The sequence below is a fragment of the Chinchilla lanigera genome, unplaced genomic scaffold (assembly GCF_000276665.1).
Source record: "Chinchilla lanigera isolate Chin_1 unplaced genomic scaffold, ChiLan1.0 scaffold00058, whole genome shotgun sequence".
Classification (NCBI taxonomy): domain Eukaryota; kingdom Metazoa; phylum Chordata; class Mammalia; order Rodentia; family Chinchillidae; genus Chinchilla; species Chinchilla lanigera.
The window spans coordinates 2,811,669-2,838,777 of NW_004955459.1; the positions used below are offsets into that span (position 1 = coordinate 2,811,669).

General features: G+C 42.3%; 1 protein-coding gene across 9 annotated transcripts in view; it reads left to right on the forward strand.

Annotated features, from left to right (window-relative positions):
* Wdr33 (WD repeat domain 33) overlaps window positions 1-27,109 on the forward strand; it is a 100,912-nt gene that overhangs the window by 71,204 nt on the left and 2,599 nt on the right. For 8 of the 9 annotated variants that reach the window (XM_013521042.1, XM_005397581.2, XM_005397576.2 and 5 more), the window contains 14 exons: window positions 7,611-7,737; window positions 8,979-9,133; window positions 9,232-9,310; window positions 10,061-10,171; window positions 10,524-10,618; window positions 10,831-10,917; window positions 11,128-11,267; window positions 12,394-12,546; window positions 13,192-14,280; window positions 17,214-17,322; window positions 20,515-20,953; window positions 23,395-23,493; window positions 26,201-26,364; window positions 26,460-26,552. In XM_013521042.1, the coding sequence (XP_013376496.1) occupies window positions 7,611-7,737; window positions 8,979-9,133; window positions 9,232-9,310; window positions 10,061-10,171; window positions 10,524-10,618; window positions 10,831-10,917; window positions 11,128-11,267; window positions 12,394-12,546; window positions 13,192-14,280; window positions 17,214-17,322; window positions 20,515-20,953; window positions 23,395-23,493; window positions 26,201-26,364; window positions 26,460-26,552 (2,940 nt within the window). The remainder of the gene's footprint in view (window positions 1-7,610; window positions 7,738-8,978; window positions 9,134-9,231; window positions 9,311-10,060; window positions 10,172-10,523; window positions 10,619-10,830; window positions 10,918-11,127; window positions 11,268-12,393; window positions 12,547-13,191; window positions 14,281-17,213; window positions 17,323-20,514; window positions 20,954-23,394; window positions 23,494-26,200; window positions 26,365-26,459; window positions 26,553-27,109) is intronic. The other variant, XM_005397587.2, reaches the window with a different exon arrangement.

Here is a 27,109-nt window from a genome sequence, read left to right on the forward strand (position 1 = left end):
ACCTTCCGCTTGCCAGGCAGGCGCTTTTGCTGCTGAACTAAATCCCCAGCCCCGAGGAGGCTTGATTCTTAAAAGTTCAGTTAAGGCCTGGGGCTTTAGCTCAGCGGCACGGTGCCTGCCTGGCAAGCACAAGGTCGTGAATTCGATTCTCAGTACCGGAAAAAAAAAAAACAAACCAAAAAAGTTCAGTTAAATTCCACTTTTAAAAATACTTGGTCTTTTACTGGCAAGGAAATTCTAGTACTAAAAATAATAGTCATTGAGCCGGGCATGGTGGCACATACCTGTAATCCCAGCACTCAGGAGGCTGAGGCAGGAGGATTGTGGCAAGTTGAAGACCACCCTGGGCTACAAAATGAGCTCAAGGCTAGCCTGAACTGCATAGCCTGTCTCAAAAACATTAAAACAAACAAACAAAAAAATTGTAGTCATTAGCGAGATGCTTTTAGTAGTAAGACATCCTAGTCACTGACCTACAAAGAGTTACCACCTGAATAAATTTTCCATCATGTTTGTATTAATTACTTCAGCATTATAAGTACTACATTCTTGGAATTTCCATGTTTGGGGATCACAAAGAGTATTGACAGAAGTCTTTACTCAGAGAAATGAACAAATTAGAAAAAAAAAAAAGCCAGGCGTGGTGGCACATCTCTATAATCTCAGCTAAGGCAGGAGGATCATTGCAAGTTAGAGACCAGCTTGGGCTACAAAGTGAGCTCAAGGCCAGCTTGAACTGCATAGTGAGACCTTGTCTCAAAAAGACTCCCCACTCTAAAAAAATAAACAGCTTTGAGGTTTTCTTTAAGATGATGATTGAAATTGATAAAATGATGTATTTGGTATTCAGTCATTTTTTTATCACACAATACTTTTTTTTTTTTTTTGTCTTTTTGATACAGGGTCTTGCTTTGCAGTTCAGGCTAGCCTCAAACTCTCAACAATCCTCCTGCCTCAGCCTCCCAAGTGCTGGAATTACAGGTGTGTGCCACCATGCCTGGCAATACACAGTACTTTTATAAGATTTTTTTTTTGCCTTTTTTGAAACTTTCTCACTCTGCAGTTCAGGCTGGCTGTGAGCTCACTTTGTAGCCCAGGCTGGTCTTGAACTCGCAACAATCCTCCTGCCTCAGCCTCCCGAGTGCTAGGATTACAGGCGTGAGCCACCATGCCTGGCAAGATCATGTCTTCATATGTGGCTTGCTGGCCCACAGATACTCTTGAAACTTAGTTCAGTTTTATGAGTTCCAGATCCCTTGCAAATCTTGCCTCCCCATACAGCTTTCTGAGACCACACACCATGGCTACCTGTGCATTGCAAGTGAAGGCAATAATGTCACTGATTTTTTAAGTGGGCAAGCCAAAGGCAGTTGCCATTATGAGTACTGTAATAAATACAGTTTTATACCCATTCTATTTCTTCTCCCTAAAATGCTGTTTAGTAGCTAATTTTATATACATGGAACCATATTACACCTTGCTTTTCTGCCTATATATTTTTAAAGACAGGTTTATTGAGGTATACTTAAGATAACATCTCTTTTAGGTATATAGTCTTATGAAGTTCGACAAATATATAAACTATAACCAAAACAGAACATTTGCAACCCCTCTCCAGGAGGTCCCTATTTTTGCTTTAATTTTACTAACTCTATTCATTTATGTGGGCTCACTTTAATTTCCCTTAGCTCTCTTGATTCATATTTAGATTTTCTCATTGAGTCATACTGACGTTATTTCCAATGTTACAGTTCAAACACAGATACCTTTGTGAATTCTGGTATACTTTTGGAGTTAAGAGTACATTACAACCAGGTGATTTATAGACTCCCAGGCTGTGTACCTTTAAGATTTTGATAGGTATGGCCAAATGACCTTTACCAAAAGTTGTTCTATTTTTCAGCCAATTACAGAGGAGAGATCTGCTTTTTTCCGTAACATTTAACAACATTGAACATAATTTTTGCTAATTTTATAGGAAAAATACTACCTCACAAAGTAACTCAAAGTCAGTTATGTCTTAAGAGTTCACATGCACATAAAAAAGAAATTATGAATAGAAAAACTGTGTTTTGGGACCAGAGATACAGCTCAGCGGCCCAGCGCCTGCCTGGTAAGCATGAGGTCTTGAGTTCAATTCCTGGTACCAAAAAAAAAGAAAAACTCTTTTCACTATTCCTAATACTCATTTTGTGCCTATCTGTATCTTCATTTTTATAGCCAGGTAGATTTTATAATCATCTTCACAACATATATTTATGAGGTACATTTTATTTTGTTTGCTGTTTAAGACATTGTTTTATGGGCCTTGTTCCTGGAATTTTCATTTTAATAGTTGTATAATTATCCAGTTTTTGGTTTTGGAGGAGTGGCACTGGGTGTTGAACTCAGAACATTCTACCATTGAGCCATATCCCCACCCCTTGGGACCACAGTTGCATAGGGTCACACTTGGCCATATATAAATACAGTCCTCTTAAATTATTTAGTTAGGAGACTACAGGTGTCAACATTGATGTGAAAAGGCTGCCTTTTAACATTTGAAATAGTTTTTATTGCTGCAATGGAAAATTTGTAACTTTTCCCAGAAGAAGGAAGCCCGGTGTATCAGTTTATTTCTATGCTAGCTTAATATGTTTTCTGTTTTCACTTAAGAAAACATAAAAATGACATGCTGTTTATAAATTTCACACCTACTTTCCAGAGGCAATTAGATGTTATTTAGTAAATTTAGATTTGCTAATTGGGCCCCCGCCCCAACTAGTGTATGTGCTTCAGAAAACAGTATACAGATTGAGCATCCCTTATCTGAAATAGTTGGGACCAGAAGTGTTTCTAATTTTAGTTTTTCAGATTTTGGAATATTTATATATATATAATGAGCTATCTTGAGGCTAGGACCTAAGTGAGAACACACAACTTGTTTCATATGTACCTCGTATACATATCCTGAAGGTAATTTCATATTTTTTTTTTTCTGGTGATGGTACTGGGAATTGAAGCCTGGATTTTCGTACTGAGTCATGTCCTCACTGTTTTTAGTTTGTATTTTGAGACAAGGTCTTGCTAAATTGCCCAGGTTGGGGAACTCCCAGAATACTGGAATTACAGGAGTATACCTGGCTTATCTTTTTTTTAAGTTATTATTTTTTTTTAAGTATATGTTTGTGATACATAAGAAACACATTCCATCATGTGGAATTGGTACATACACATACTTATGCAATATTTTAAATAGTTTTGTGCATGGTGTGGAATTTTCTGCCTATGCATTATGCTGGCTCTTAAAAATTTTTCAAATATTGGCAAGTTTCAGATTTTGATTTTTGGGTGAGGGCTACTTGTACATTAAAAAGTGTCCTACCATTTTCTCTGTGCCTACCTGTTTCACCTAGTGGAGGCAGTTAGTATCTGATTCTTGTCTGTTCTTGGCAGACACAGTTTAGGCATTCTTAAGACGCATGTATATGTTTGTCCTTGTGTGTGCTGGGGGGAAGCTTTTAAGCTGCAACTGTTAGCACGCTGAATCCTGAACCCTTTTATGTTTGAGACAGGGTCTTGCTGAGTCATTAAATTGCCCAGGCTGACTTTGAACTTATAGTCCTTTTGCCTCAGCCTCTGGAGTAGCTGGGAGTACAGATGTGCATTACCATACCTAGCTCTTTTTTTTTTTTTGGAGGGGCACATACTTAGATAACTTTATTTGTATTTAATTTTTAAAAATGATAATACAAGAGCAAGGTTCAAAAATGGAATAATGCTGAATGTGGTGGTAGACACCTGTAATCCCAGAACTCTAGGAGGCTGACACAGGAAGATCGATGCAAGTTTGAGAACAACTTGTGCTATATATAGTGAGATCAAGGCCAGCCTGAACTGCATAGCAAGACTTTGTCTCAAAAAAAAAAAAAAAAGATTAAAAAAGACATGACTTCTAAATCCTTCAGGATACTTTATGCATGTGGGAGCAAGGAAGAAAGTATATATTCTAGTCTCAGAAGGTAGTTTAGAGTAGTCTTTCAGGGCCGGGGATATAGCTCAGTGGCCTAAGTGCTTGCCTGGCAAGCCTGAGGTCATGAGTTCAGTTCCCGGGACCAAAAAAAATAGAGTAGTCTTTCAAAGCATACGGGTTGTAAGGTCAGTTTCCTTCATTCAGCTCCCTAATTTTGTAATGTACTTAGAGAGATACTTAAGACTAAATATGTGCATGTCCCTGGGTGCTCCTTGCATTAAGATTTCTGCTCTGTCACATATGAACTGTGATCCAGAGCAAGTTCTTCAACTATTAAGAGAACTTTGTGAATTGTCATATGTAAAAATAAATAATATATTCTTGTTTTGACTAATACCATTCTTAAATATGTTTGCTAATGTTTCTACTTTTTTTATATTAAGTACCATGACCTCCCCCTCTCCCCCAAATTTGAGCTTCAGTACCACTCTGTTAATTTATATCTGTGATAGATATGGGTAAGTTCATGGGATTTCTCCATTGCTTGGATTTTACGCAAGTAAATTTTAGAGGACTTGAGAAAACAAAGTTCAAGGTTGATAGCCATTATTTTTGCATATTCTTCTTTAAGATGAATATGTCTTTAAACTGGTATACTTTATGTGCTCAGTGTCTCGCTGAAGGTGAGGATAGAGGTGGCTCCTAAAAATAATTTTTTGCCTAGCACAGTGTAATTTAAAAATGCTTCTCATGTATTTGCCATAAACTCTAATTTGATCTATTAAAATTCATACCTAGCTATAAATAAGACTTATTTTTGGGTGATAGTAGCCCATGAATTTTTAAGATTCTATGCCTTGTCTTTTTCATGTCTGAGCATTAATAACAAAATTTCTTAAGACAATCAAGGGCCTAGGAGGACTAACTGGTCTATTTCAATTTTTCAAGTTTCACTTCTTTTTTTGTTAACTTGTTTTTTGTTTTAAATTTTTTGTTTGCCTATTATACTATGCATTCCAAGAAATAAAATCATTTGAGCAACAATAAAAAGAACAATGAAACTGGGCATGGTGGCCCAGGCGTGCACTTAGGGAGGCTGAGGCAGGAGGATTACAAGTGTGAGCCCAAATTGGCCAAGTTAGGGACTTTTGGCAGGACACTGTCTCAGAATAAAAAGGCCTGAGCATGAAGGTCCCCTTTCTGCAGCACTCATTAAATTGCATTTTACAGCCTGCCACGGAAGCATGGATTTTACCCTGGGTCTCACCGTCCTTCCACCCCAACTTCATCCTTTGCCAGCACACAATCTCTTCTTTACTACCAGCCAGCCAGCCATCAGGTGGGAGAGACAGGCTTGGCTTTCCTTGTTCTTGGTGCTTTAAGAAATCAAGGAACAGCACAGACTGTTTCTCCCCCACATTCAACTGGCCTGGTCATTTAAACTTGATCCATCCTCTTAGATCTTGCAAAGTTAAATAGCTAAAAAAGTAAAGAAGGCTAAGCTTGTGAAATGTACAGTGTATATTGGCAGCACACACCCCATTACAATTTGCTTGCTTGCTTCTCCTGTTCAGTCATTTCTTTCCAAGGCAAAGGGTTTTCTTTTTCTGCACTCTTCATTTCCAATTTACCTAATTTCTAGTCTCAGCCAAGTTGAGTTTGTCAGAAACAGTTATTGAGGGTGAGGTCCAAGAGCAAGCGGCATCCAATCTGAGTAATATATCTAGTTGGCCAGTACCCATTCTCCTCAGTTCTTTTTTATTAAAGACAATACAACAACAAAACCACCCTTTCTTATTTGCACTCTCAGATACCAGTTGCAAATTAATTTCTGAAGAAAATATAAAAACATGGAAAAAGAAGAACCACCTTAATACCACTTCCTCATGAGTGTGGTGACACACACCTGTAATCCCAGCACTCTAGGAGGCTGAGGCAGGAGGATCACAAGTTGGAGCCCAACCTAGAGGGGAAAGAAAGGTTGCTATGTAGGTCAGTGGAAAAGCCCAAGTTTCAATCTCTGGTATGACAAAACAAACAAAACCCTAGAAAACAAAACAAAACAAAATCCTACCTTCCAGCTTAATATTATTTCTTAACAGCTTGAATCTTGATCTCTTGCCTTTTTCCTCCAAATAGGGGTGCACATGCAGTTATTCATTTTCTTGATTTGTTTGCCTTTTATGGTGATGTTACACACTGAGTTTTTAAAAATAAACTTAGTACTTGGCCATTTAAATCACATTATTAAATCATCTACTGGATCATTTATAATGAGAAATATATTTCTCTGAGTACCTATGCCTTTCCAAGGCAAAGGGTTTTCTTTTTCTGCACTCTTCATTTCCAATTTACCTAATTTCTAGTCTCAGCCAAGTTGAGTTTGTCAGAAACAGTTATTGTAACATATCTGTGTCCTATTTAAGGGCATTTAAAACTAAGCTGCCAGCCGGGTGTGGTGGTGCATACCTGTAATCCCAGCACTCGGGAGGCTGAGGCAGGAGGATCGTTGTGAGTTTGAGACCAGCCTCGGCTGCAAAGTGAGCTCAAGGCCAGCCTGAACTGCAGAGATAGACCCTGTCTTAAAAAAAAGGCAAAAAAAAAAAAAAAAAAAGATAAAACTAAACTGCCTCAGAGTAAACATCCTTCTATACAAATCTTTTTGGATATCCATTATTTCCTGATGGTAAAACCTGGGCACTGGGCTTACTGCGCTGTGGGTATGTATTCTTGCTTTCCATACGCATGGCCAGACTGCCTGCAGATCATATGCCTCTCCCTATGCTTGCCAGTATGGGGCACTGTGGAGATAAGCCCCGCCTGTGTGCGATCTGTGTTTCTCTCCTTCTGAAAGGGTGCACATCACTTCCAGGGCCTGGAGACTTCTCCTCCTCTTTCTCTCTTTGCCCTAGTCTTATTCTCCCATACGCCTCCCTTCCCACCTGCAGCTTCCCCAGGCTGGCTTCAGTGTGCGATAGGGGGAGCTTTCTTAAGTGCTGTTCTTTAGTTTTTGCTGCTGCCTAGTTCATTTCCTGCATAAAATGTCCTGGAATCAATATGGCGCTCAAGTTCTGAAATACACTCATTTCCTTTAGTTTCAGGTTTTTATGTTTGTGATTTTTAGTAACTTAATTTCTTACAATTATGTCCTATGTGAATCAGCTGTAGGTTTTTTTTTTTTTTCTCTGAACTTCAGTAAACTCATGTAGACAGATGTAATACTTTTCCTATCTTCATGTTTAGAAAGTGGTGTTGTCTAAACCTGGATTTACTTTTAAAGTATATGGACTGCCACAAAGTAGGAAAACTGAAGTGAATGATGAGATTGGATCTAATGATTAGGGTAATCAGGAACAGCATGAAAAACTTACAAAGTTTTATTTATGAGGGCACCAGGGCTGCAGCTTCCAAGAGGCGTTGGCTGACCTACTGGCCAGCAGATGAGAAGCTGTGCATAATTCTAGGAGGGAATTGTTTCTGTGCTTCTTGACATGGGCAGAGATGTTGCTGTGTCCAAAGTCTTCAAAAGTTTAAGTTGACTGAGCACTAAGATGAAAACTTCTTTCTCTACTTTGGTTTAAACTACAAAGTCCTGGTGAGTCCTGCTTTAATTGTATGTGACTGATTAGGTTTTTTTATCCTAACTTGTTTTCGACAGGGCATGGTGCTGATGTGAAATGTGTAGACTGGCATCCAACCAAAGGGTTAGTTGTTTCGGGAAGTAAAGATAGTCAACAGCCAATCAAGTTCTGGGATCCCAAGACTGGGCAGAGTCTTGCAACACTGTAAGTGATAGGAACCTCACCCTGGTCCTCTAACAAAAGAAACAAAAGTGGCCTCATGTTCTTTAACTTTTAGCTGTTTCTTGTCTTCTGCTATTTCTGAGAAAGTAATTTAGGTAGCATATGGATTTGGATCTATAAAATTCTTTAAATTATATATGACTTTTATCTAAATTCCTAGTGAAGTAAGGCTTGGTATTTGGTTTGGCTGCCAGCAGGAAGAGGTGATGGTAGTATTGTCGCCATTCTGTCTTACTGTCTCCTCATCAGAACATACCTTTTGGCATGGTGCAGAGTTCATGTCTGTGCCTCTCATCAGGCATAGCCCAGCCTTCTCCATCCTACAACATCTATTTCTAGAGAAGGCCTCACTCTATTTTTGAGGCGGTTCTCAGTTTTTGTCTGATGTGCTTACTTAAAATGCAGCTGCGTGATACAGCTTTTTTTCTGAATTACTTGAAACATTTGAAAAATTTGAAACATTGAAACATTACGTGAATACACAGTTCTTTTGCCCAAGATGTTGTATCCTGGCCCTTCTGATTGGTAAGTGAACCACCCACCATGTGAACTGGTTGGAGCTCTGGACAGCTCCATGAACACAGCCACATACAGTGTCTTGGGGATGGTGTCCCTTGGATACTTCTGCACAAGCCTTAGGATGTTATGTTGTCTTTAGTTGAAGTTCTTTGTCTTAGTAAAAGGAACATTGTTGACGTACATATATACATACATACATACATACATACATTTATTTATTTATTTATAGAGTATTGAACCCGGGCAGTGTTGAGCTGCATTCCCAGGCACCAACCACCCTTTTAAATTTTATTTTGGGACAGGGTCTTGCTAGGTTGCCCGGCCTGGCCTTGAACTTGCTTTAGTCCTCCTATCTCAGCCTCCCAAATAGCTAGGATTGTAGACATGTACCACTGTGTCTGGAGCCTTTTAAAAGTTTTAACGAGCTTTATTGAATATTATTTTGTGGCTGTGCTTCTCCTGCTCTTCAGATGAAACTTTTCTGTCCAACTGAAGCTCTGCTGCTACTTTAGCTGGATAGTGAATGTGATGTTTGGGTAGTGGACATTCTGTTGACCTTTTTTCTTCAAGTGTACTTTTAATTGTGGTCCCATAACGGTGCCTGGTTTATTATTTCTGGTCCATACGTCAACAAAATGGCCATTATATCAACAGATGCTTGTTTTGAACTCTGACGGTTTATTTTCTTGATGCTTTGTTTCTAGTCATGCTCATAAAAATACAGTCATGGAAGTAAAATTAAACCTCAATGGCAATTGGTTGCTCACAGCATCACGTGACCATCTCTGCAAGCTTTTTGACATCCGGAACCTGAAAGAAGAGCTTCAGGTGTTCCGAGGTCATAAGAAAGAAGCCACAGGTCAGTGGCTGTGAAATACGTCTTGTCCTGATCACTACTTACTAGGTGCATCATTCTCAGACCCCAGTAATTTTCTTTCCCTTGCTATTGTTTCACAGCTGTGGCCTGGCATCCTGTTCATGAAGGACTGTTTGCCAGTGGAGGATCTGATGGTTCTTTATTATTCTGGCATGTTGGGTATGTAAAGAAGGCTGGAGTATAGCTCAGTGATAGAGTGCTTGCTTAGTATGTGCAGGCTTCTGGGTTTGATCCCCAGCATGTTAAAGAGAAGTAACACACACAAAATCATTTTTTCTGTGGCATAAAAGAAACATTTTATTCTGCTTCAGAAATTTGGACGGGGCATAGCAGGGATAGCTTATCTCTGCTCTTGTTGTGCTTGAGGCATCCACTGGGAAAATTTCAGTGGTCAAGGGCTGGGAAAAGTTTAAGCCAAGACTTTTCTGGGGATTATATATAAGAGCACCTTTGTATGGCTTCTTCAAGTGGTATGTGCTTCTTTAAATGTGCTGACTGGTCCCTGTTGGGAATTTTCAGAGAAGGGTATGCCAAGAGAGTCAGGTAGGAAGTGATCTTTTCTGACCTTGTCTCTCTGAGTCATGCAGTGTGCCTTTAACACATTCTGTTGATATAGGTAAGTCCAATAAACAGTATATTTCATGGAGCAAGCATCTGAACCTGTACAAACATGATACAAATTTTGCATTTTTTCTGAGTTTTTAGTATTTCCTATATTAGCATCTGTCTGCAAGTTTCATTTCTATAAATTCAGCTTGGAATAGAAAATGTAGCACCTCTGATTTTGGATATGGAAAGCATTAAGGGAGGGTAAATAGTTTTGTTTTAAGGCTAAAATAAAAAGGTTTTTTTTGTTTTTGTTTTTTGTTTTTTTACTTTTGAGAAATAAACTTCTTTATGGTGTTGCAGGGTTGAGAAGGAAGTGGGTGGGATGGAGATGGCCCATGAAGGGATGATCTGGAGTCTGGCCTGGCATCCTCTTGGACATATTCTTTGCTCAGGCTCAAATGACCATACTAGGTAAGTTTTATAGTGAAAAACTGCAAGGAATTATTGTACTCATGGAGTAGTGGGAAATATTACATGTATTTATTGATTGATGTGTTGAATTGTATTTCATTTTGGTTTTAGAAACATTTTTGTGATGGTTTACAAATACTTATGTTGCAAGAAGAATGCTGAATATTTAACATGGCTTTATCTAATTTTTTTTTTTTTTGCCTTTTGATTTTAAAAAACAAAATCTTCACACAATTTACATTTTGAGAGGAAAGGCATTGTAAAAATTTGTTTACCAAAAGACTACTCTATTAACTACCCAGAAAAACACTAAAACTGTGTTTCTCCTCTCCTATTACTTTTATTTGGACAGCAAATTCTGGACTCGAAATCGACCAGGTGATAAAATGCGAGATAGATATAATCTAAACCTATTACCTGGAATGTCTGAAGATGGAGTAGAATATGGTGAGGCTTATACATTTGCCCTTCTATGGAATGTTGATATTCTGTTATAAAAAGTGTTAGGTATTGGGAAGATTATATAAAACTAATTTAAGTTTTAGAGTTTGTTGATTTATAAATCACCCAATATGTGATACATTTTTATAAAGTGTTAATCTTATTGGCCACTACTTTGATAAAGTCTCTATTAAGAATAAGTATATTATTATTTGTAGATGATCTTGAACCTAACAGCTTGGCAGTAATTCCAGGGATGGGGATACCAGAACAACTAAAACTAGCTATGGAACAAGAGCAGATGGGTAAGCGAAATCACACATATCCAATTTTGTTTTTATATAATTTTTGTAGACCTATCTCTTATTTTCATGATAAATTATGTTGAAATGCCAGCATGATATAGATTTAGAAATGTTTATGAACGTGCCTAATATTTAAAAATCTATTCTTCCAAAAAATTTCTTCCTACTTCTTTCACTGAAGGGGCTAACTACTTCTCTTTATGGCTTTAGGGAAAGATGAATCAAATGAAATTGAAATGACAATACCAGGTTTAGACTGGGGAATGGAGGAGGTGATGCAAAAAGATCAGAAAAAAGTACCTCAGAAAAAAGTCCCTTATGCTAAACCTATTCCTGCTCAGTTCCAGCAGGTGAGTAACTAATCCGTGCACTGAGAGACTGTGGTCGATTCCCTGTGCTGATGTTCTCTCAGATCACCTCCTCTGTTGGAAGTGCTTGTATACTGTGGACTGTCCTGGAGCCTCTTCACATTCATGTTTTTCGGCATAGTACCCATCTGTTACCTTGCAGTTCTGTTGAGTTTGCCATGAATCTTCTCTGTATTCTCTTCTCTACTCACCTACTTATTCTCCAAGTTGTGGGACGAGAGAGAAGGCATGGAGCAGAGAATGTTGAATGTCTGTCTACCTTCTGCTTTAATTGTCTGCTCAACACAATGTACCTTGTAGAGGCTGACAAGGCCTGCCAGTCCCCTCCTCTCTCTCTTTCCCTCCTCTTCCCCTCACTGTCTTGCACTGAGCTACATCACCCAGTCCTTTTTAAAAAAATGTTTATTTTCAGATAGGATTGAAAGTTGCCTGGGCAGCCTCAAACTCAGTCTTCCTGCCTCAGCCTCCCAAGTAGCTAGGATTAAAGGCATGCACCATGATAGTGGCATCTTTTTATTTTGAGATGGAGTTGTCACTGTGTTGCCCAAGCTGGTTTCAAATTTCTGAGTTCAGATAGTCTTTTTGCCTCAGCTTCCTGAATGTGAAACTGCAGGTGTTGTGCCACTCATGAACAGCAAAGTGTTGCTTTGCTTTGCTTTGCTTTGCTTTGCTTTGCTTTGCTTTGCTTTGCTTTGCTTTGCCTTGCTTGCCTTGCCGTGCCGTGCCGTGCCATGCCGTGCCATGCCGTGCTTTGCGGTGCTTTGCTGTGCTTTGCTTTTTTCTTTATTTTTGAGACTGGGTTTTGCTATGTAGTTCAGGCTGGCCTTGAACTCGTGGAAATCCTGCCCTAGGCTCCCAAGTGCTGGGATTACAGGTATGCGCCACCATGCTTGGCTGTTGGACTCTTAATAATATGCAATACCTTGTAGTTTTTGTCATGTAGAAATTTCTGCCGAGTAATGTAGGTGCCTCACTCCATTCCCATGTCATTAAGAGTTGCCAGTAGGAGGTCAGCAAGTTGGACTGAGCAGATGACAGTGTAGAATGGCCTTCTCTTATCATTATCTTTATACTTAGGGTATATTTTAATATTCTCTTCTTTTCTAAGGCTTGGATGCAAAACAAAGTTCCAATTCCTGCTCCAAATGAAGTTCTGAACGATAGAAAAGAGGACATTAAATTGGAAGAGAAGAAAAAAACTCAAGCAGAAATTGAGCAAGAAATGGCCACATTGCAGTACACAAACCCACAGCTTCTGGAGGTGTGTGGAGCTGGTGGGGGATGGTGGAATGGAAGATGATCTCAAGAAGTAGTGATGACATTTTTTTTGTACTCTTCAGGAAGAGGGATGGGGCTGTCAGTTGGGTCTGTCAGACATCTGAAAGTCCTATCCCTATGTTGTAAGCTAGTTTCTAGGAGAATTTTACTTCTTGGACTTTTACAACCAGATCAGTGGAGCAGTGTGTACACCTATTATACATTTTCAGTCGAAAAGCCAAAGCCAAGGTAGCTTTAATTTTGATTCCTTTACTTATGCATAGGTAGAATTTTTCTGCTAATAGAGTAGATGGCTTGTATCTGTTTTTCCCATCTATGATAGCTACCAAGAATGATAAAATACTGTAATGATTGGGTTTTCCCTACACAAGATGTAAATAGTCCTTCCTATCATTTTCCCTATTCCTAAAAGAAGCTGTCTGAAGGGAGTCTGGCAGCACTTTGATGGTCAGGAGCACCCTTAGGATGTTTTCATGATGAGTAGACAGTAGTTAATTTTGACTATTAAGATGTTGAGCAGTTAGTATGTTTATTTCGAGGCTCCCCTGATGAAATAGGTGATAGCAATATCATCATCATTGAGGGCTCCAGCTTATTTATTCAGCGTACTTTTCTTCTTTCATTGCAGCAACTTAAAATTGAAAGACTTGCTCAGAAACAGGCTGAGCAGATTCAGCCTCCTTCCTCATCTGGCACCCCTCTCCTTGGACCTCAGCCTTTTCCAGGACAAGGTCCAATGTCTCAGATTCCTCAAGGTTTTCAACAGCCCCATCCATCTCAGCAGATGCCAATGAATATGGCTCAGATGGGACCTCCTGGTCCACAGGGACAGTTCAGACCTCCTGGGCCTCAGGGACAAATGGGACCACAAGGTCCTCCACTGCATCAGGGAGGTGGGGGTCCTCAAGGATTCATGGGACCACAAGGGCCACAGGGCCCGCCCCAGGGGCTGCCCCGGCCTCAGGACATGCATGGACCCCAAGGAATGCAAAGGCATCCTGGACCTCATGGTCCTTTGGGACCTCAAGGACCACCTGGACCACAAGGTAGTTCTGGTCCTCAAGGTCATATGGGTCCTCAGGGTCCGCCTGGCCCACAGGGTCACATGGGCCCCCAAGGCCCACCTGGTCCTCAGGGCCACTTGGGCCCACAGGGGCCTCCTGGAACTCAAGGTATGCAGGGACCACCTGGTCCCAGAGGAATGCAAGGACCTCCTCATCCTCATGGGATCCAAGGTGGGCCAGGCTCTCAAGGGATCCAAGGTCCTGTGTCTCAGGGACCTCTGATGGGATTGAATCCAAGAGGAATGCAGGGACCTCCAGGTCCCCGGGAAAATCAGGGTCCTGCTCCCCAAGGGATGATGATGGGCCACCCGCCTCAAGAAATGAGAGGACCTCACCCTCCAAGTGGACTGCTGGGACATGGCCCTCAGGAAATGCGAGGTCCTCAGGAGATGCGGGGCATGCAGGGGCCTCCACCCCAAGGATCAATGCTTGGCCCTCCCCAGGAACTACGAGGGCCTCCAGGCTCACAAGGTCAGCAGGGGCCGCCCCAGGGATCTTTGGGACCTCCACCCCAGGGTGGCATGCAAGGGCCTCCTGGACCTCAGGGACAACAGAACCCGGCAAGAGGGCCGCATCCATCTCAAGGGCCAATACCATTCCAGCAACAGAAAACACCTCTGCTAGGTGATGGGCCTCGGGCCCCCTTCAATCAGGTATTATTTATTTCCAGCTTGTAGGCATTAACTCACTGGGAAAATATGCTGTGTGCTGAAGTGATGATGCTGAGAACTGAAAAGCATTTTTTGAGTGGTGATGGTTATGTAAGATAGCATCTTGGCTGAAGAAGGAATTAGTGAGATAAGAATTTGGCTCTACCACTGTTAACAGATGTCAGTATTAATCTTAGAGATTCTTCCAGAAAAGAATTGAATATGGTTCATGTTTGCTCCAGGACCCCAAGAGAGCAGTGGCTTTGAGGAGCAGACATGATGTGTTGTGGGTGCCTCAGGCTGTTGTGATCCCATTTCTGGGCCCTTGACGTTGTAGCCCAGTGTCCAGTGGCCTTGCCAGTGACCAACCTGCCTCTGACTTGGCTGTTTAGCTTTACTTTTAAAGATGATATGACAGGGTGTTTAACTCACAAGTTACAGACTGTGTACCTCACAATTTTCATTTCAGTGAATGCTTTTAGAGAGTTTGTGATTCCAAAATAGAGCATTCCAAAATGGTGAACCTTTTGCAGGAAGGAGTTTTTTTGTTTTGTTTTGTTTTGTTTCCTGTACAGGGAATCAAGACCTTGCTCTTGCTAGGCAGGTACTTGTGCCACTGAGCTATATCCTGGGCAAGAAGGAGTATTTTTGTAGACATTTCCTTGGTCATGCTTTGGGGATTCTAGTTTTATTACTCCTGCACTGAACTTAAGAAGTGGTATGAGGAGAGTTTGGAGTGTTACAGGTTGAATTACAAAAAGATTTCATGAAGGGATTTAACATTATTGGCTGTGTTCCACATTGCATTTCTGAAGTTCTTATTCTGGAAGAGCAGTCTTGGGCTATGAACAACTGGGTTTTGTCCCTGGACTGAGTTGTGGCCCAAAAGTGAGTGAGGGTAGTTCCCCATGTTGTCACTGAAAGACACTCAGGTATCTGGAAGAAGGGCTATTACGAATCTGTATGTAGCAAACAGTCTGTTTTGACTGAGAATCTGTAATCTGAAGATAACCATCAGAAGAAGTTTACTGAACTAAAAGAACTAGGTAAATAAGTAAATTGGGTAGTACTCTTCAGTTAGTCTTTCAGGAATTACAAATGATCCACCAAGGAAAAATTCAGTGGTGTTTCAGTTTCAGATTTTTATTGGGCACTTTTCAGAATATAGGATAACATGAGTAAAATTTAGAATTGCCATCCTAAATTGCCCTACAGTGTGAAGCATTACATGTTTTACTTATGTATGTGTAATATTTATTTGCTGCATTATTTTCTCGTCCAGATGGTGGTAACAATTTTCATTTAGTAAGATTAAAAAAAAGTAATGAATTTAAGCTCTCACATTATGACTGAAAGAATGAACATGTCAGGTTCAAAAGTCCAGGCCTCAGTTTCTTCAACAGTTCAATAATATTTCTCATTGTTCATATGGTAGAAGATCTTTTGTTTGTTTGTTTTTGTCTTTTTTGAGACAAGGTCTCCGTATGCAGTTCAGGCTGGCCTTGAGCTCACTTTGTAGCCCAGGCTGGTTTTGAACTCACAACGATCTTCCTGCCTCAGCCTCCCGAGTGCTGGGATTACAGGTGTGCACCACCATGTGTGGCTCATATGGTAGAAGATTTTATGCTTGAAAAATGTAATGATTCTAAATTTTTAGTTGACTTGTAGAAATTGGTAGAATGAATCTGAAGATTGGACACTGTGTAGGTAGGGATTTCTAGTCTCAGGAGTTACCTTTGCTCATATTTTATAGATGCTGAAGTATGACTTCATTTTGTATAGGCCAATTATTTATTCATTTATTTTTAATTTAAGTTTTGAGTTGTTATTAGTACATGTTTGTAGTACCTAATGATTACATACATTGTGATGAATTGGTATATGCATATGACACATTTTAAATCTTTCCCAGGCCAATTATTTAAACCAGCCGTTTGCATTGGTTTAATGTGGTGAAGTTGTTTTCAGATGTTTGTAAGTAGCCATGCAAAGGTTGTTGATAAGGGCTATTCTGAGCTTAAAGGGGCCAGTAAGGAAATTACTGGCATTGGGCTGTGATGGCATGAGGAGTACCTCCTGTGAGGACTCTTCCTTTGTGTGGCTAGTTTGGGACCTGAAACCAGTTGTATTATTGGTATTTCTGAAACTGCTATTCTTGTAGTAGATCTAGTCATTGTGGTAAATGTATTTTTCATAAAATGGAATGATAGATTTATTTATATATTTGGGTGTGAAGAGACCTGACCCAAAGTCATTGGATAGTGTGGCAAGTTAGAATTTAGACTTAGCTAGAAAAAAACACAGATGGGACCAGGGAAGAAGTGGAGTTGAGCGCTGCAGTCCTGAGTACAGAGATTATGAGGAGCATAGCAGCAGGTTTGCATCAGACTGAAGCTGCAGGAACTGAGTGAGTCCAGACTGGTGGGTGGGGTAACATAGCGGGCATGAGCAGCAGGGTGCTTAGGAAGGGGACTCTTGGAGGACAGAGATCAGAGGGAAGTGAAGGGGAAGCCAGTGGCAGCTGCTTTCTTATCATTACATGCACTCACTCCCAAGATAGGAAAGCCAGTCCTAGTGTTTCTTTGAGAGGACCATCTACTTCCTGTCATGGGAGGAGTCATGGCTCTGGTGGTAGAGCTTGCCTGTCCCGACTGATTGCCAGGTCTTTACTCTTCTAGAAGTTCTTGCTTGGCATTATAAGAAAAGATCTGGCTTTAAGTAAAACCTGTTAGCAGGTTTAAAATACAAGGGCTTCCTTTTACTCTGGCAAGAGAAGTTTCTCCTTTTCTCCATGTTAGGGACAGTTTTGTTATAATGTCAGTATTTAGTGCTGGACGCTTTAGAACAACCTGATATTTTTATCTTGTCACATTATAATGTTATCTATGAAACACAAGCTGTGATTTCATACCACTTTTTGAATATGTCTTTTTCAGGAAGGACAGAGTGCAGGCCCCCCACCCCTGATTCCAGGCCTAGGGCAGCAGGGAGCACAAGGCCGAATCCCCCCTCTAAACCCCGGACAAGGACCTGGCCCCAACAAAGGTAAGTATCTGCTCTGCTGAATGAGAGCGCAGATTGTGCCACTGTTTGGTGCATTTTACAGTCAATAGATAGTTTTGCTGATACTGTCTAGGGAACTGCTGCGTAAATGAGGGCACATTCAGGCAGGTACTAGCTTTGTGCTGCGCTGTTTTGGGGGATATGTTTAGTTAGGCTGGCCAGGGACATGAGGTCCTCCCCCATTTGATACTGGCACTGATGCCACCTGGACAGGCCTGGCTACTGTTTGCCAGCTACCTTATTGTTCCTGCTGGAAGTGAAGGTGGTTCTGTGCTCAGGGGAGACATTTGCAACAGTGGGACTGTTATTGCTTGCATTTTTTTTGACAGGGTAAAAGAATCAGGATTTCAGCTATTTTTGTTTTTACTCCCTTGTCGCCTCAAATTGTGTCACTGCTGGCCTTACATTGTTCTTTAGGGGCTTAAATTGTTCTGCACCATTTGAAAAGGGTGTACTGACATGTGGTGCATCATATTGATACTATGAAAAGTGAGGAGATGAGAATTGTCAGCATTTGGTAGTCAAAGAATTAATCCTAAGAGTCAAAAGGGAGCCAAGCCGAGCACCGGAGACCTTGGTTGGGCTGAAGTGTTGAGCCCTGGCATACTGTGTGCAGAGTCGGAGCAGGAATGTGGGAGCGGCATGCTACTGGACCCGGAGTTAGAGAGGATGCTGAGTGTGAATGAACTTCTCACAGGAGAAGGAGTATTTCCGTCAACACACTGTTTCCTAGAGAGAAGTCACAAATCAGCTCATGTGGACTGTGGAGATTGTATTGCACAGAACTGTACATTCATTTTTGAATGGCTAAGCCCATAGCACTGTGTGGTACACATTAGGTCCCTTCCCTCATTTTATCTGAAGTCCTTGTCCATACCTGTAATCCTAGTACTCAGGAGGCTGAAGCAGAAGGATAGCCATGAGTTCAGGGCTAGCCTGGGCTATGTAAGCGAGTTCAAGGTCAGCCTGCACTACATAGTGAGACCGTGCCTCAAAAAAAAAAAAAAAAAAGAAAAGTCCTTGGCATCATTTATAGCCCTGGGACTTCGGAAATTTTAAGCTTTTTTAGTTGATGTGAGATAATAGTAGGAAAAGGGCAAAGTCAAGGAAATAGAGAACATTTCTTACTGTCCTGTTGCATGGAAGTGATGGCAGAGGATGCACAGAAAGAAAGGCAGTTGCCTCCAAGGACCCAGAGAGAGCACCAGGGATCTTCTCTGAGCTTTGGGGACCATAAGGGAGAAAGAGTCTTTGACCCACAAAGTACTGTCATCAACAAACTGAGAGCCACTCTCTTCCTCTCCTACCCTGTGTCTGTCTCCACCTGTTACCCTCTCCTCCTTGCTTTTCCCCTTTTCTCTCTCTCTCTCTTCCTCCTCTCTTTCTCCTCCCAGGGACCAAAGGGAGAAGGGAGAGCTGAGAAAGTGGCCCTGCAATCCCCTACTGGATTACCCGCCGCCGCCGCCCCATCACCGGGGGCCACATTGCTCCCAATTTGTAGTGGTGGGTTTCTATCCTTGGAAGAGCAGGGTACTTTTAAACAGATTCAGTGAGGGGGATGGTCGGGGTGCAGCCCGAGGCCCTCCAGGGGCAGAGGTAATGGGAGGAGTAATATTCATGGGTAAGTCCAAATGGGACATGTGCAGATTCCTGAGGTCCAAGGTCACCTGTGTCTGGGGTTTCATTAGGCTCAGGAAGCAGGAAATGAGAATCCTTGGCTTCAGGAACACATGGAGAATTGAGTGATCTTCCTGCTAGGAGGAGATAGATCCAGCATATTTGTTTGCCAAATGGGTAAGCAGAGAGCAATGTAGAAAGGGCTTTCTTTACAGCAAGGGCAAGTGAGGAAGCAGAGATCAACAAATTCAAGAGAAGAGATTCTGTGTAATGGTATATTTCTGTACTAAGCTTTCTAAGCCTCTCTCCATATCAAATGGTGAGGAGGAGTTAAAATAGCCAAGAGACACAAACAGACATGAAAGGGAGGAGAGATGTTGGAAAGGTAAGAGTTATGGCTGACCACGATACATGGAAGGGTTGTCAGACTGCCAGGAATACCCATGAAAGGCATGAGCTAGATAAGAGGAAGGATTTCATTTAAAAAGTTGGTTGATTTGGAAACAAGAATGTTCTTTGGCCAACTCCCTTTTAAAAATGTTCGAGTTAAATTTTATGTTGGCAGAAGATAGGTATATATTTATAGTGCCACAGTAGCTAGCTCGGTAGCTGGGGAAAACAATCCCTTCAGAGTGCAGGGTTAGATGCTGTTAACCAGCGCAGATTTCACTGGCCTTTTCTCACTTTTATTCAGTCCCCCATACTCTTTTCTTTTGCAGTTCTGGGGATGAAACACAGGGCCTGGTTTATGCTACACAAGCTTTCCCACTAAGCTATAACCTTAGTCCGAGTACTTTGAGTGTATAACATATATTCAAATAATCTGAAAAATTTTTAATGGAATTCCAATGCAGCCTGCAAAGGAAGGTGATAATATGAGACCCATTCCTTTAAAGGAGCAGAAAAGGTGTTGTACAAACCCAGAAACTAAACACGAGACAGTTATTAGAGGGCCCCTGGTTCCTTGAGCCTTACAGAAGAGTGTGTTATCCTTCATGGGAGTGAAGGGATGAAATTAAGCAAGCCATGGGTGAAAGGAGCAGCAGCACGGGTGGTGCAATGTAGACCTGGCACCTTGTGTGGACTCCACGGCCTTCTCGAGGCCAGCAGTGAATTCCTAGCGTGCCACTTCCTCTCCCACAAGTGGTGCTTCCCTGCTTGGGAAACTCATGGCCCTAATGAAGTCATAAGAGAACAGCCACAGGGAAAGGAGGCCCATTCTTACATCAGGAATCTGGTGCAGGTGTTTTCTAGAATATATGAGGAACTGCTGACACTGCTGACTTCCTTTGGCATCAGTAGTTTCTCTGGGGGCCAAGTTACTTAGAAATTTGTTAGAGATCAGGTTAGTTAGTGAGTAAGGAGGATGAAACCCACACACAGAGCCCTGGTCTTCTCATAATATGATGCTCCAGGGACTCTGCTTTGTAAGTGTGCTGAGAAGCCAGGAGGGAAAGCATTCTAAGGAACAGTGTGTTCTGAAACACACAGATGCAGCAGAGACCTACACTTCTGCCTCTTGAAAGCCATGGTAACAGTCAACTTTGTTTCCTTTAGGTGACTCCCGAGGCCCTCCCAACCATCACCTGGGTCCGATGTCAGAGAGGCGACATGAGCAGAGTGGTGGCCCTGAGCACGGGCCTGAGAGAGGCCCTTTCCGGGGTGGCCAGGACTGCAGGGGTCCCCCCGACAGGCGGGGCCCTCATCCAGACTTTCCTGATGACTTCAACAGACCAGAGGACTTCCACCCCGACAAGCGCTTTGGCCACCGATTACGTGAATTTGAAGGACGAGGAGGACCTTTGCCACAGGAAGAGAAGTGGAGGCGAGGGGGCCCCGGACCTCCATTTCCTCCTGACCACAGGGAATTCAGTGAGGGGGATGGTCGGGGTGCAGCCCGAGGCCCTCCAGGGGCATGGGAAGGCCGCAGACCAGGAGATGAACGATTTCCCCGGGATCCTGAGGACCCACGTTTCCGAGGGCGTAGAGAAGAAAGGTGGGATATGCACTGTGTGGCTCCACTGTGCCTTCCCTGGGGCTTTCTGTTTGTGCTCTTCTTAAAGGCCTCTTTCTTATTTTGCTGAGGGGTGTCCGGGGAGAAGTCTTGCATGGATTACCAGTCCTGTCCTCTGGAGAATGTAAATATTTTTTTAAAACAAAGCTACACTTGATCTGTCTTTTAAATTTTTGCAATTTGGAAATCTTTTTTGTTTGTTTTTTGGTTCGTGATGAGGATGTCTTGGATCTGATTAGAAATTTCCAGGTTCACCTTGATTAAATGGTGAAGTAAGAGCAAGATATCTAAATTAGAAATAAAAGGGTTGTAAAATGGACACAATTTGTGTGTAATTACCTAAGAAGTTAATAAAATCAAATTGAACTGGAAATCTTGTTAAATTTTAGATCAAGCTTAAACTTTTACTTTGCTTGGGAGCATAAAAGGAATAGAAGATATATAGAGAAAAACCAGAAAGTGGTATAATTTTTTGTTTTGTTTTGTGATAGGGTCTTACTATGTAGCTCAGGCTGGCCGTGAACAACTCTAGTCTCAGCCTCCTGAGGGCTGGGATTGCAGGTGTGCAGCACACCACACCCGTAATCTTGAGTGAGACTTAGTAATTAACAATAATAACTTAATCTGTGCCAAATGCTGTCACATCATTTGATTGGTACAAGAAATCTGTGAGCTAGTTGTTAGTTGTCAGTGTCCTCTGAATAGAGATGAGACACTCAGCTGCGTCTTGACTTTCTGAGAATTGCTATTAGTCTCAAGAGTGAGGGCCCTGCGTCCAGCTTTTAGTGGCCTGCCCCTCAGGCATTTGTTCTCTTGTCTTCTCATCCCATTTCTTACTACAGTTGCTAGTAGGTGGTGTAGTCCAGGGGTACAGGATTTGCCATCCACACCCTTGAGGCATCTATTAGAAAAAAATGGCTGATATTGTAGCCAGGGAGGGTAAAATAGCAAGAATTAAGAGGCTGTTGGGGGATATACCAGTCACCTTTCTTGTTGCTGGGATGAAATGTGTGACCTCAACAATTTAAGGGAGGAGCAGTTTATTGTGGCTCATGGTTTCTGAGGTTTAGCCACGTGGTTCCAAAGCAGAAGCATCATGAGCGAAGGGCGTGGTGGAGGAATACTGCTCAATTCATGGTAGTCAGGAAATAGAGCAGGTTGGAAAGAGCCTGTGATATGAGGAAGGGGCCAAGGATGAGGTCTAGTCCCCAAGGCCACATCCCTGTGACCCACTTCCTTCAACTAGGCCCACACCTCCTCATAGCCCATTTGGGTATGAACTCATTAATTGGTATAGTCTGCTGATGGGGTTGGTGCTGTCACAATCTAGTCATCCCTCCAGTGGGTCTCTTAATCCATTTTAGTTAATAAGCAAGATCAACTGGCATGGGAGATTTAAAGAAAAGACTCCTTTTTTTTTAAAGAAAAAGTTCCCTGTTTTCTTAAGGGCCGGTCATAATGACAGCCAAACACTGTCTTTGAAACAGCACAAGAACCTGGCATCTGCTTACCTTCCATGGATATGTTGAATCTCTGCATCTTGTGCAGAATTTCACTCTTTGTTGTGTTTTAGTTTATATCAGTGATATGCCACAACCTAAACCTGTGCTGTCACCACCATGCTGTTCTTGAGTGGCGCCGTGCACACTCCTGTTTCCCAGTCTTAGTGCTTATTCTTCCCCAGCCAGGAATATTCCCAGCTTGCTGTGGCTCACTCTGATCAGAGCTGTCCTCTTGCCTGGCAGTGTGTATCTTCATAGCACTGAGCCTTGCTTGACATTATAGTAATGTGTGTTTGACCGTTGGTATTTGAGAGGCGTTTCAGGATCTCCACACAGACCATATCTGCCCAAGTCCCCTATAAAAACCTATGACTTTCTGCCATCAACTTCAGTCATCTCTGGATGACTTACCATACCTAATGACAAAAAAGTCTGCATGTTCAGTACAGACACAATTAAAAAAAGTTGTTTTCCATTCATGATTGGTTAACTCTGCAGCTATGGATACAGAGGGCAAGGTGTGTTTATTTCTTTATTGCCTGTTTCAGTGGGGGGCATGCCAACTCCTGGTTGTCTCCTCAGATCTAGAGCACTAGCAGCAGTACTTTGTAGATACTCAGTAACTGTTCAGTGGGGGACCTGAGAAAGGACCCTTTCAGTGAGAAAGGACCTGTTCAGTGGGGGAAGAATTGGAGAGGGATCAGTCTCTTAGAAGGCATATCATTAGTCTGCTTAGGCTACTATATGATAGGACCATAGATGGAGCCTGGAAGTCCTAGATTGAGGCCAGCAGGGAGGACCCTCTCCCTGGCTTGCAGCTTTTTCTCTGTGCCTTCACTGTGAGGTGGGAGGATGCTCTCCTGTGCTTCTTATAAGGGTCCTAATCCTATCATCTGAGCCTTCCTTCACTTCTTCATACAGCCCTAACTGCCTCCAAGGCCCCATCTCCAAATACCATCACAGTCGGGATTGGAACTTCAGTATGAAGGATGGGGGAGCACAAACAGTTCATAACAAAAGGTATTTTCTAATGAGAGAAATGAGATTCTCTGCATCCCTTTGTACCTAGGACAGTGCTTGAACAAAGAGGAGTCCTGCTGTCTTTCCGGGAAACAAACAGTACTTCCTGCTGAGTTCATCCTGCCCCGCTACCTCCTCCTCTGGGCCATTTCCACCCTGGCTTTTCCTCATTAATTTAGCTAGTGTCCTGAGCATACTCACCTTGTTCACAGGAAGCATGATTCAACCAAGTCACCTCAGGACCAGGAAGATTATTAAAAATAGACCTAACACTAGGCACAGAGGCTTATGTCTGTAATGCCAGACATTCAGAAGGCCGAGGCAGGAGGATCTCAAATTTGGGGCCGACCTACGCAACTTAGAGAGATCTTAAAATTTAAAAGGGGGCTGGGAATGTAGTGCAGTGGTAGAACATTTACCTAGAATGTACAAGGAAGGCCCTGGAATTTCTTTCGCAGAAGAGTGCCTCATGACAGCAGTGGGAGGCATGGAGGAATTAGACCACCTTGGTGAGCTGTTAGTGTCACAGCTGATGTAGGCCAGGGTCAGCAGTGTGTGTTGAGACCTTTTTTTCCTCCATTTTTTTTTTTTTTTAATTTTAAAGAGAAAAAAAAAGTAACAAAATAACAACAACAAAGATAAAAATAAAACAACACAAAAACAAAAAATATGGAATGTTTCATGAACTTGGGAGTTATTCTTGCACAGGGGCCATGCTAATCTTCTCTGTATCATTCAAATTTTAGTGTATGTGCTGCCGAAGCAAGCACGTGTGTTGAGACCTTTGAGGAAAGGACTGTGGGGAGGCAGGGTCATCCACAGATTGCTTCTCAGCTGCAAAGGAGGAGATGAACCTTTGCCTCATTGATAGGGACACAAACTGGCATCCTGAGGAATAGGCAGTCCTTGCCAAAAATGCTTACTCTGGGAACAATCAGATACATTTGAACTATGAGATAGCCTATAAAACATCTGGATATTCCTTTCCTATCCAGATCATAAAAGACAAAACACTGTGCAGGAGAAGGGGGACTGTTCTTTTTTTTTTGGCACTAGGAATTGAACTCAGGACCTTGTGCTTGCCAGGCAGATGTTTGTGGGGGGACTGTTCCTGATTAAAGGAGACTATAAAGAGACACAGCTGCTTGGTAACAATGTATAGTCATGAATTCAATTGAAAAACAACTGCCAGGCATGGTGGCGCACACCTATAACCCTAGTACTTGGGAGACTGAAGCAGGAGGATCACTGCGAGCTCGAGGCCAGTCTGGGCTACATAGTGAGCTCAAGGCCAGCCTCAACCACATAACGATACCGTCTCAACCAACCAACCAAAGTAGCCCACAACAACAACAACAAAAAACTCAAAACCCAGCCCATTCTAGAGGATGTTTGGGGAAATTACAGTTGTCCTGCATATTAAACATTATATGTCACTGAGAATGATATCATGGTTATATAAGAGAAGGTCTTTGGTCTTAGCAGGAACATACTGAAGTATTCTATGGTGAGGCATCATGTTTGTGATCTTTAGATAGTTTAGAAAATGAGGGGCTAGGGATTTAGCTCAGCGGCACAGCGCCTGCCTGGCAAGTGTGAGATCATGAGTTCAATTCCCCGTACCGGAAAAAAACAAACAAACAAAAAATGATTCTTAAGTAGATGAATAAAGAAACGATAAAGCACATGTGGTGAATGGAGGGGAGGGTCTGTGGGTGTTCATGGTGCTGTTCTTCCAACCTTATCTGCAGGCGTGAAAACTATAGTAAAAGGTTGGAGTGAAAGGTATGGAAGCACAGGGAAGGGTAGAGACCTGGCCAAAAGAGGCCACACATGAGGGCAGTCTGTGGTGGCCTGATCTGTGTGTGTTCACGCCCTTTTCTGCTTGCAGTCATTTCCTCTGCTTCCCCACAGGCTTTCTTGGTACCTCTCCACTTCAGCAATACTCCCAGCCAACTGAGCCTTCCTGTTCCCAAATATATGAGGAAGGGATGTGGTCTCTAGCCAGGAAACCAGGTTGCCAGACAGGCAGTGAGTGGGCTGCTGCAAGCCAGGTGACCTGCATGCCAGGGGCTAAGGAGAAGGGCATGGAGGTGTGCTTCATGGCTGTTGTAGGTCTACCCGACGAGGAGGCTGTGGGCAGGGCAGGGCAAGTGTGGAGCACATACCCAAAAACAAGGCCAGTGCATGGTCTGTACCTCCTTTTTCCTGAGCATATAAGCAATAAAGGTCATTGTGAAAATGTAGATGATAATTAAAGTATTGGAAAGCAGTGATAAAGAGCCTGGGTTGAACATTGAGCCCAAGTTCAAAGGACAAGCCATCCTTCCTGTGTGTCCCTAAACAGGTGAATTCAGCTCTCTGGGCCTCATTGGAATGGAGTTAATAATGTAGTGGTAAGGAGGAAATGAAACAAATAATACACGGAGAACATGATATTAAGCACTTAAAAAGTGTTCGCTGCTATTATTATTCCTAAAAGCTGAAAAGCAGCTTAAAGTAACTTTACTTTCCTGTATGTTTCCTTCCTGCCTGTTTTGGCCTCTGATATTAAGACTGTGAAATGGATACTTTCAAAATACATAGCTTTGTGTTTTGCTTTACTCACCCGGGACATTGTATCCTAGCTTCTCCTGTCATGTTTTCTTGACACTGAGAGATGCAGGTATCCCAGGAAGTAGACATTGATTTTTTTTTTCTTTTATAGCTTCCGAAGAGGAGCCCCCCCAAGGCACGAGGGCCGTGCTCCCCCCAGAGGAAGGGATGGCTTTCCTGGTCCTGAAGACTTTGGCCCAGAGGAGAGTTTTGATGCTTCTGACGAAGCAGCCCGAGGTCGAGATCTCAGAGGTCGAGGTCGTGGCACTCCAAGAGGTGAGCAGTGCCAAGGGTTCCTGGTCTGGAGGGGCTGTTGGCTGTGAGTACAGCCGAGCAGTCTGTGAGTCAGTGTTGTTCACTCTGCTGTGTAGGAGGAAGGAAGGGTTTACTTCCCACTCCTGATGAGTTCCCTCGCTTCGAAGGAGGGCGGAAGCCAGACTCCTGGGATGGAAACCGAGAGCCCGGTAAGGAAGGAGAAGCACTTGTGTGGGGAAGGGGACAGTAGGCCAGCATTCACCAGGTGGAGCCCCAAGACCCCAGAGGCCCAGTCTTTTCCAACTTGTTTTTCCAGAGGCCGGGTTGTCTTTCTGTCCTTTTACCACAACGTCTGATCCCAGCTGATGAAATGCAGAATCTTTTTTCTCTTAACTCAGACAGGAAAGGGATTTTTTCTAAGGAAGATAATATATTCTTTTTACTGAATTGTCTTATTTTTAGAAAACAAATTAATTAAAATTATTTGTCTAAATTGCTAATACCATAAATAATAGTAGATGTAAATTTCATTAATGGGATCTCTTTGGGGTCCTCAATAATTTTTAAGAGTTTAAGGGCATCTGAGAACTTGTTCACTGGACTAAACCTGTGTCCTCTTACTCTAGGAGGTACATTGATTTCTAACCTTGGCCTTTCTTTAGCCTCCACAGTATAACTGGCCTATTGAGCAGATGTTTTCTGCTTGAATGCATGGAGGTCCTCAGATTGCTCTATCTTAATGGCATGATTTCTATCTGCTTTTGGT